Genomic DNA, 11,373 nt, shown 5'->3' on the forward strand with positions numbered 1-11,373 from the left:
TACTTAGGAATAAATCTTACCAAGGATGTAAAAGACCTATACAAAGAAAACTACAAAGCTCTACTACAAGAAATTCAAAAGGACATACTTAAGTGGAAAAACATACCTTGCTCATGGATAGGAAGACTTAACATAGTAAAAATGTGTATTCTACCAAAAGCCATCTATACATACAATGCACTTCCGATCCAAATTCCAATGTCATTTTTTAAGGTGATAGAGAAACAAATCACCAATTTCATATGGAAAGGAAAGAAGCCTCGGATAAGCAAAGCATTACTGAAAAAGAAGAAGAAAGTGGGAGGCCTCACTCTACCTGATTTCAGAACCTATTATACAGCCACAGTAGTCAAAACAGCCTGGTATTGGTACGACAACAGGCACATAGACCAGTGCAACAGAATTGAGATTCCAGACATAAATCCATCCACATATGAGCAGCTGATATTTGACAAAGGCTAAGAGCCAGTTAATTGGGGAAAAGATAGTCTTTTTAACAAATGGTGCTGGCATAACTGGATATCCATTTGCAAAAAAATGAAACAGGACCCATACCTCACACCATGCACAAAAACTAACTCCAAGTGGATCAAAGACCTAAACATAAAGACTAAAACGATAAAGATCATGGAAGAAAAAATAGGGACAACCTTAGGACCCCGATACAACGCATAAACAGAATACAAAACATTATCCAAAATGACGAAGAGAAACCAGGTAACTGGGAGCTCCTAAAAATCAAACACCTATGCTCATCTAAAGACTTCACCAAAAGAGTAAAAAGACCACCTACAGACTGGGAAAGAATTTTCAGCTATGACATCTCCGACCAGCGCCTGATCTCTAAAATCTACATGATTCTGTCAAAACTCAACCACAAAAAGACAAACAACCCAATCAAGAAGTGGGCAAAGGATATGAACACGCACTTCACTAAAGAAGATATTCAGGCAGCTAACAGATACATGAGAAAATGCTCTCAATCATTAGCCATTATAGAAATGCAAATTAAAACCATGATGAGATTCCACCTCACTCCAACAAGGCTGGCATTAATCCAAAAAACACAAAATAATAAATGTTGGAGAGGCTGCGGAGAGAATTATACACTGCTGGTGGGAATGTAAAACGGTACAACCACTTTGGAAATCTATCTGGCGATATCTTAAACAGTTAGAAATAGAACTACCATACAACCCAGAAATCCCACTCCTCGGAATATACCCTAGAGAAATAAGAGCCTTCACACAAACAGATATATGCACACCCATGTTTATTGCAGCTCTGTTTTCAATAGCAAAAAGCTGGAAGCAACCAAGGTGTCCATCCACGGATGAATGGGTAAATAAATTGTGGTATATTCACACAATGGAATACTACGCATCGATAAAGAACAGTGACGAATCTGTGAAACATTTCATAACATAGAGGAACCTGGAAGGCATTATGCTGAGCGAAATTAGTCAGAGGCAAAAGGACAAATATTGTATAAGACCACTATTATAAGATCTTGAGAAATAGTATACACTGAGAAGAACACATACTTTTGTGGTTACAAGGAGGGGAGGGAGAGAGGGTGGGAGAGGGTTTTTTACTGATTAATTAGTAGATAAGAACTGCTTTAGGTGAAGGGAAGGACAATACTCAATACATGGAAGGTCAGCTCAACTGGACTGGACCAAAAGCAAAGAAGTTTCCGGGATAAAATGAATGCTTCAAAGGTCAGCGGAACAAGGGCGGGGGTTTGGGGACCATGGTTTAAGGGGACTTCTAAGTCAATTGGCAAAATAATTCTATTATGAAAACATTCTGCATCCCACTTTGAAATGTGGCGTCTGGGGTCTTAAATGCTAACAAGCGGCCATCTAAGACGCATCAATTGGTCTCAACCCACCTGGAGCAAAGGAAAATGAAGAACACCAAGGTCACACGACAACTAAGAGCCCAAGAGACAGAAAGGGCCACATGAACCAGAGACCTACCTCATCCTGAGACCAGAAGAACTAGTTGGTACCTGGCCACAATCGACGATTGCCCTGACAGGGAGCCCAACAGAGAACCCCTGAGGGAGCAGGAGATCAGTGGGATGCAGACCCCAAATTCACGTAAAAAGACCATACTTAAAGGTCTGACTGAGACTAGAGGAATCCCGGCGGTCATGGTCCCCAAACCTTCTGTTGGCACAGGACAGGAACCATCCCCGAAGACAACTCATTAGACATGAAGACATGAAAGGGACTGGACAGTGAGTAGGTGAGAGATGCTGATGAAGAGTGAGCTAATTATATCAAGTGGTCACTTAAGACTGTGTTGGCATCTCCTGTCCGGAGGGGGGACGGGAGGATAGAGAGAGTTGGAAGCTGGCAAAATTGTCACGAAAGGAGAGACTGGAAGGGCTGACTCATTAGGGGGAGAGCAAGTGGGAGTACGGAGTAAGGTGTATATAAACTTAAATGTGACAGTTTGACTTGATTTCTAAACTTTCACTTGAAGCTCAATAAAAGTTAATAAAAAAAAAAAGGATAAAAAAGGGGAGGGAAAAGTGATGTCAACATTTGGGAATGAATTGTACCCACCCATATACAATGCTTTTTATATACAATGCAGTGCAATTACTGCCATCTAAAGAAAAACTTACTTCTTTGTTCTGTTCTAACATTAGCTTCTATACATTTTTATACTTTTATGATAAAAAACCCCATAGTACATAGAAAATACCATGCATATATAAAAGTCTGACTTTTAACTCAACTCTTATCTCTGAAGCAATAAAACTATATTCTTCAGTGAAGTTTGAAAAAAAAATGTAAATCAGATAATATTCCATCTTATGGTTTCTAAAACATAATCAAAAGAAAATCCAAAATCTACAAGGAAGATTCTAACAGATACACCCATCCAACTCTCAGAGCGCACCAGTCACTGACATTTCCATTCCTACCATACGCACGCAGCTCATGTCCTCCCCAGAACTTTGGGACTAGCTGTCCCTGCCCTCCATCTCTTTCTCCAGGTCCTCATGTAGCTGCTTCTTCATCGGTACACAGGTATGAGCTTAAAATTCACCTCTTCAAAAGTATTGCCCCCCACTCTCACCGTCATTGGTGTTTTATTTTCATGTTTGTGGGTCTCTCACACACCACAAGAATATGAACTTGAAGAAAATAGAGACCTTGTCTTAAAGATATAGCTTTAAGAGACCTTGTCTGCAAGACATATTCCTAATGTCCGGCAAACCCTGTTGCTGTTGTGTTGATTCTGACTCAAAGCGACCCTACAGGACATAGTAGAAATGCCCCATAGGGTTTCCAAGGCTGTAATCTTTACGGAAGCACACTGCTACATCTTTCTCCTGTGGAGCGGCTGGTGGGTTCTAACTGCTGACCTTTTGGTTAGCAGCTGAGCACTTAACTACTGTACAACTAGGGCTCCTTAATGTCTGGTAAGTATTCCATAAATATTTCTTAATACAATTCTGCTAGTAGACAGCTAGATTCGAACAATAAACTAAATATCATACTATCAAACCTGGTGTTATTTTCCATGTGAGCGAGCTAACTGTATCCTTCAGATTGGGGAGAATGAATCTCAGCTCAAACACTTGGTAATATTTGTATTTTAAAAAGGGGGATGAAGAGGCTGACATTAGTGGAGTGCCAAGAACTGGGCCGGGAAAGTGACATGCTACTATGTTTAAATCCACAAACTTTCAAAGTAGTTCTTACTGGTACTCACCTTGCAGCCCAAGACCCTAGGGTTCAGGAGGTTAAGCTGCTGACCAGCAAGCCCTGGGGCTGCGGTATGAGGCTGGCCTCTCAGCTCCACAGCTCTTTCCTCCCCCAACCCCTGCACCTCCAACTGAACTGTTGTTTTGTAAATGATCAGATGAAACAGTGACAGTGAATCCCACCACATATGCCACCTGCCAGTGAAGTAACTGCGAGCGCAGATACATAATGCGCCTCTTACACCCACATCGGGAAAGAGAACACCCAGGGGGCACAGGCTGGAGAACTGCTTTATGCATGCTAACCAGCCCCCCTCTTTCTTAAGTTAGATGATTTCTTTGGTTTACTTTTTTTTTTTAAGTTTTTTTTTTCCTTAAAACAGATGAGGCAAAACTGATACAACAAAACATTTGCCATTTCAACTATCTTAGTGTACAATTCAGTGACATTAACTGTCTTCACCATGTACAACCATCACCACTATCTGCTTCCAATTTTTTTCATCATCCTTAACAGCAAGTCAGTACCCCTTAAGCAGTAACTCCCCATGCCCTTTCCACCTGCCCCTGGTAACCACTGATAAATTTTGTTGTTGTTAGGTGCTGTCTGGTCGGTTCCAATTCATAGTGACCCTACCCCAGTGCCGTCGAGTCGATTCCGACTCATAGCGACCCTGTAGGACACAGTAGAACTGCTCCGTAGTGACCCTACATATGTATAACAGAATGAAATGCTGCCTGGTCCTGTGCCATCCTCATAATTGTTGCTGTGTTTGAGCCCATTGATACAGCCACTGTCAGTCCACCTCATTAAGGGTCTTACCCAGGGGCTGGTTCCTCCTGATAACATGTCCTAAGTACATGAGACAAAGTCTCACCATCCTTACTTCGAAAAGACATTCTGGCTGTACTTCTTCTAAGATTTTTCATTCTTCTGGCAGTGCATTCACTATTCTTTGCCAACACCATAATTCAAAGGCATCAATTGTTCTTTGGTCTTCCTTATTCACCGTTAAGCTTTCGCACACTTATGAGGCAACTGAAAACATTGTGGCTTTGGTTAGGCACATCTCAGTCCTCAGAGTGACATCTTTGTTTTTGAACACAATAAAGAGGTCTTTTGCAGTAGATTTGCCAAAAAGAAATTCATGCCATTTCATTTCTTGACTGTTTTTTCCACGGACATTGACTTTGGATGCAAGTAAAATGAAATCCTTGAAAACTTCAACTTCAAACTTTGGTCTCTATGTATTTGCCTATTGTTATGTGCCATCGAGTTGGTTCCAAGTCATAGGAACCTCATGTACAACAGAACGAAATACTGTCTAGTCTTGTGCCATCCTCATAATCATTATGCTCGAGCCCATCATTGCAGCCACTGTGTCAACCCATTTCATGGAGGGTCTTCCTCTTTTTTGCTGACCCTTTATTTTACCAAGCTTGATGTCCTTCTCCAGGGACTGGTCCTTCCTGATGACATGTCAAAAGTATGTGAGACAAAGTCTCACCATTCTCACTGCCAAGGAGCATTTCAGCTGTATTTCTTCCATGACAGATTTGTTTGTTCTTCCGTTAGTCCATAGTATACTCAATATTCTTTGACAACACCATATTTCAAAGGCATCAATTCTTCTTTGGTCTTCCTTTTTTACTGTCCAGCTTTCACATGCATATAAGGCGACTGAAAATACCATGGCTTCGGTCAGGCGCACCTTGGTCCTCAAAGTGACATCTTTGCTTTCTAACACTTTAAAGAGGTCTTTTGCAGCAGATTTGCCCAATGCAATACATCTTTTGATTTCTTGACTGCTGCTCCCATGGGCGGTGATTGTGAATCCAAGTAAAATGATAATCCTGAAAACGTCAATATTTTCTTTATTTATCATGATGTTAGTTCTTGGTCCAGTTATGAGGGTTTTTGTTTTCTTTATGTTAAACTGCAATCCATACTGAAGACTGGAGTCTGTGATCTTCACCAGTAAGTGCTTCAAGTCCTCTTCACTTTCAGCAAGCAAGGTTATATCACCTGCATGTCGTAGGTTGTTAATGAATCTTCCTTCAAACCTGATGCCCTGCTCTTCGTGTTGTCCAGCTTCTCAGGTTATTTGCTCAGCATACAGATGGAATTAAGAATGGTGAAAGGATACAGCCCTGCCACACACCTTTCCTGACTTTAAACCACACAGTATTCCCTTGTTCTGTTCCACCTACTGCCTCTTGGTCTATATACAGGTTCTACATGAGTACAATTAAGTGTTCCAGGATTCCCATTCTTTGCAAAGTTGTCCATAATTTGTTACAATCCACACAGCTGAATGCCTCTGCACAATGAAACACAGGTAAACATCTTTCTAGTATTCTCTGCTTTCAGCCATGATCCACCTGACATCAGCAATGATATCCCTCATTCCACGTGCCCTCTGAATCTGGCTTGAACTTCTGACAGTTCCCTGTTGATGTACTGCTGCAACTGCTTTTGAACGACTTTCAGCATTTTACTTGGGTGTGATATTAATAATATTGTTCACTAATTTATGCATTCTGTGGGATCATTTTTCTTTGGAATGGGCACAAATATGGATCTCTTCCATTAGGTTGGCGGGGTAGCTGTCCTCCAAATTTCTTCGCAAAGATGACTGAGCACCTCCAGTGCGGCATCCATTTACTGAAACATCTCAATTGGCATTCCTGGAGCCTTGTTTTTTGCCAATGCCTTCAGTGTAGCTTGGACTTCTTCCTTCAATACCAATGGTTCTTGATCATATGCCACCTTCTGAAATGGTTGAACACTGACCAATTCTTTTTGGTGCAGTGACTATATTTCTTCCATCTTCTTCTGATGCTTCCTGCATCGTTCAATGTTTTCCCTGTAGAATCCTTCAATACTGCAACCTGAGGCTTGAATATTTTCTTCAGCGCTTTCAGCTTGAGAAATGCTGAACATGTTCTGCCCTTTTGGTTTTCTAACTCCAGGTCTTTGCACATTTCATTATAATACTTTGTCTTCTGAGCCACCCTTTGAAATCTAAGCTATTTCACACAAGTGTGATCATACAATATTTTTCCTTTTGTGTCTGACTTATTTCACTCAGTATAATATTTTTAAGGTTCATCCATGTCACAGCATGTACCAGGACTTCATTTCTCTTTATGGCTAAGTAATATTCTACTGTATGGCTATACCACATTTGGTTCATCCATTCACCTGTCGGTGGATATTTGGGTTGTTTCCACCTTTTGGCAACTGTGAATAGTGCTACAATGAACACTGGTGTACCAGTTACCTGTTTGTATCCCTGCTTTTAAGTCTTTTGAGTATATACAACCAGCCCTTCGTATCTGCGGGTTCACATCCTAGATTCAACCAATCTCGCATCTAAAACAGTCAAGGGAGGAAAAAGTCCCAAAAAGCAAAACTTGAATTTGCCCTCTGCTGAGTACCACACTGAATCCACGCCAATGAAGTGATGTGTAGGTACACCCTCCTGTAGCCCCCCAACATTTCACATATCCTCAGTCTCTCTTCAGCACTCTTTGTTTCAGCACTGTTCACTTTGGATCTTGTCATTATTTCCTAAACAATACAGTACTGTATAAAAACTATTTACATAGCTTTTACAGTGTATTAGGTATTATAAGTAATCTAGAGATGATTTAAAGTATACGGGAGGGTGTGCATAGGTTCTATGCAAATCCTACACCATTTTATGTAAGTCACTTGAGCATCCACAGATTTTGGTATCTGCTGGGGTCCCACAACCAATCCCCCACTGGTATCATGGGACAGTTTTATCTGGGAGTGGAACTGCTGGACTTAGTTTACTTGTTACTCACAAAATAAAACAGAAACCATAGAGCAACCACGTGCCAGATTTCAGAAACGCTTCACTACATCTAACTGGTGGACTGCCAAGCTCTAGGCCCTATTCTGTCATTAACCATGGCAGTTGGCCTTGGTGGGCCTCAATCTTATGCCTGCACAAAGGGGTTGGGGGTGGTGGCTATATGGTCCTGACAGAATATTTCAGCTCTACTATTCTGTGATTTGGGGATAGAACATTGTTTTTGTTAGTCTGTTTTTGCCCTGGTCACTAGTCCTCATTGTCTATATAGGATGTTGCTTCTGCAGTCTGAGGGCTATGGTGGTGGCATCATGGCTTCTCAACAGCAAAGATGTCACCCTTTCCAACCTCAAAGAGACAAATCAGCCAGGCAGGCCTAGCACTATTTGTACCTCTTAATTTTACATTCAGCAGTTCGCCAAGGCCAAAAATATCCATCATCCAACATTTACATCAGTGCTCTAATCACAGTGCCCGCTCTGCACTTAAACGTATGGGATTAATTTTTCAGGGAAACTGTGTGGCAGGGAGAATGCTGAACCAGATTAAAGTGACACTGGTTTAAATACCATTTCTGTTTTTAATGGCACTTTAAGCATATTTCTGTAAGGCAAGGGTGACACTTTCCTGCTTGCCCAATGAAAGCTGTTATGTAATAACACCCACCACAATTTGTTTACCTGTTTGAGAAAAGATATTCAACATTAATCTCAGCTCCCCTAATACTGTTGTTGTGGGCCATCGACTCGATTCCGACACTAGTGACCCTCCATGACAGGGTAGAACTGCCCTATAGGGTTTCCTAGGCTGAAATCTTTATAGAAGCAGACTGCCAGGTCTTTCCTCTCATGGAGCTGCTGGTGGGTTTGAACCACCAAACTTTTGGTTAGTAGTCGAGCACTTAACCATTGCGCCACAAGGGCTCCTTCCCGTAATAATAAGTACTATCATTTGATAAGCTTCGAGCATGTGCTAGACAGACCCACGAGCTGCCAAGTTGATTCCCACTCATGTGACCCCATGTGTGTCAGCAGAACTGTGCTCCACAGGGTTTTCAAAGGCTGATTTTTCAGACTTAGATCTCCAGGCCCTTCTTCCCAGATGCCTCTGGATGGACTCGAACTTCCAATCTTTCGATCAGCAGAGCCCTTAACCATTTGTGCTGCCCAGGGACGCCGCTAGACAAATACAATTCTAACCTTCCCAGCAAACCCTGCAGTACTATCCCCACTTCAGAGATGAGCGTCTAAAGAACACACATACTTTGCCCATGAGCGTCATGAAAACCCTTTTTGCCCTGATTCCCCAGCCTGGCACAGGAGGCATGTTCTATAAATATTTGTTGGGTGTTCTTTTTTTTCTGTTGTTCTATAAATATTTGTTGAATACAATGTTCTTTTCAAAAGGGCAAGAGCAGTTTCACAACTAAGTCTGGCTACAACATCCCCAGACCCTTCTCATTCAGGGTGTCTTATCAAGAGCTGCAAGCTAATAAGCCAGTTACTCTGGCTGACTGCAAACCGACCGCACAGAGATCTGCCTGTCTCCGGAGAACTGAACAAAGTGTGGGAAATCAAAATATATGCTTGCATAAGTCCGCGGACATGGATTTCCTAACGCCAACAATCTCGAAAAGTCAAACAAGTTAACTGCCTTGGTGGTCAATAATAAACAACCTAAAAGAGGTCTTAAGTTTTATCATCAGTTTTCCCTTAGGCAATGTAATTCTACACTCTTCTGGAGACTCTTACCAGAAAAGTGTTTAAAGCCCCAGGGAGACTCGCTACAACCCTCAGGACTCGGGCCGCCTCTGGCCAAAATTCCCACGGTACAATGACTCCTTGTGCAGAAACCCCTGAAGACTGAAGGCACTAGTAAATAGAGCTCGAACTTTCAAGACTGCAAACATAGCAGTTTAAAGCCAGAGGCCTAAACACACGGCGGGAAAGCCAGTACTACCGTTAGGTACTTAAAAAAAAAAGCCTTATAAGCCCCACCGCCTTGCACTGCTGGGGAAAACTTCAGCAGAGAAGGCCTAAATCTGGAAGAGAAAACCGGAAGCTCGTAGAAGAGCAAATTGGCAGTTCTCCCACGTGGGCCGCGGGCGGTGAGGGAGTCAGGGAGCGGAAGCGCAAGTTGGACAAGACACGAGGAGACGGTTTCCCCAGTTGCAGGTGCGCAGCCACCTGGGCGACCCTCTAGCTTCAGGGGAGAGGAACCATGCCAAGAGAGGTGCCTACGCCATGCGGGTGCGAGCACAGAAGAGACCAAAGGTGGTGGCGAGTTTGCAAGCATACCCCCTCTTTCCCCGAGGCGAGTCGGACCCGGGTGCGGCGCCCCAGATGATCCGAGCGGCGGCCGGGGCGCACGGACAGGGGGCACCGCCAGAGGCACGGATCCCCGGAACCAGGGCGAGAGGGCACCGGGCAGGGCGGACCGCAGCCGGGACTGCTAATCTCACCTTTACAGTCGTGGTGGCAGCGCTCGAGGCCATGTCTGCAGGAGGCAGGGCACGTCCCTGCCCGGCGCCGGGGAAGATGTGGCTGCGAAAGGTGCGTCCGGGCGAGCGAGCCTTGAAGCCCGAGCGGGTTCAAACGCCGGCGCGGGAGTGAGCAGTGCGGAGTCGGGAGGGCGGCCTGACTCCGCCTCTTCCTCTCCCGTAGGGGGTGGATTGGACGGTGTGCAGGATCTCCCGCCAAACCCCTCCTCAAAGAGCCGTGCCGCGCGCGGCCCTCCCCTTTGTGCAGACCCTTCCGGTTCTCGGACTTCGTTTTCATTTGCCAGCCCTGTTCTAACTAGCGGGTTTAGTATAACGATGAGAGAGACCATTTAGGGAGCGCTTGCATGGTGCCAGATTCTGCCGGGTCCTTTAACGGGCTAACTTTCACAAAAACCCTAGAAGGAAGACTGTCACTCCCTGCTCTGCTCAGTACTAGCGGTGAAGGCCTGCCTGCGTTCCTGAAGTTCTCGCGGGAGGGAGAATCAGCATCACAGGCTGAGAGTCACACCCGCTGCAAAATCCTGGCGGAGGCGGGGGAACAGTGTTTTCCACCACTGTGACTCAAGCAGAAGTTGGCTCATTTCCGTTAATTTATAGGCGCCAGGGCAGAGATGGGGTTGACCCCCCCCAAAAAAAAAAAAAAAAAAAAAAGACTGCCTTAATTCAGGTATCTGGATGGCATAGGAGCCCTGGTGGTACAACGGTTAAGAGCGCGGCTGCTAACCAAAAGGTCTGCAGTTCGAATCTACCAGCCGCTCTCCTTGGAAACCCTCTGGGGCAGTTCTCCTCATATGAGGTCGGTAAAAGGTTGCTATGAGTCGAGCAACAAAGTTTTTGATTTGGATTACATAGGGGAAATAGACAAAGAGTAACAAGCTAATGGTTAACCTTTCTGATTTACAAAGTCTGGCTTACTCATCTTCAACTGTGTGTGTGTGAGCGCTTTTAAAGTGATGAGGCCATCTTTAACCCCTCCCACCAGAGCAGCATCCAGTACGCCTGGATTCAGAATCCAGGTTCGTATCTCCATCATTTCATTGCAGAACCACCTTCCTCTCCCAGCCCTACACTGGGATTATCCCTTACTCTCAAAGCCCCCATCCTTCCCTACTGTCAGGACAACTCCATTTAACCTCCCTTGATGGATTGAGCCCCCTCAAAAAAGCACTGGGTGGCAGTGAATCTTAAGAATGGTCTCTGAAACAAAGAAATGGTGCTAACTACTTACAAGATGAGGATGGGGGTGAAAGAAGGGCTGTGAAAGATACTTCCCTTATTCCCTACAGGAGCAAAATATTGAAACA

At 44.0% G+C, this 11,373-nt stretch overlaps 1 protein-coding gene across 4 annotated transcripts in view; it reads right to left on the reverse strand.

Moving 5' to 3' along the window:
• Positions 1–10,614, reverse strand: part of MTAP (methylthioadenosine phosphorylase) — a 71,554-nt gene extending 60,940 nt beyond the window's left edge. Inside the window, exon 1 of one of the 4 annotated variants that reach the window (XR_010322849.1) lies at positions 10,031–10,614. Coding sequence is in view for 3 of the 4 variants with exons in the window: in XM_010587898.3 (XP_010586200.1) it covers positions 10,031–10,063 (33 nt within the window). In the remaining variant the exon portion in view is untranslated. The remainder of the gene's footprint in view (positions 1–10,030) is intronic. The other 3 variants (XM_010587898.3, XM_023545223.2, XM_010587896.3) reach the window with 3 other exon arrangements.
• Positions 10,615–11,373: the final 759 nt, after the last annotated feature.

The sequence above is a fragment of the Loxodonta africana genome, chromosome 9 (genome assembly GCF_030014295.1).
Source record: "Loxodonta africana isolate mLoxAfr1 chromosome 9, mLoxAfr1.hap2, whole genome shotgun sequence".
NCBI lineage: Eukaryota > Metazoa > Chordata > Mammalia > Proboscidea > Elephantidae > Loxodonta > Loxodonta africana.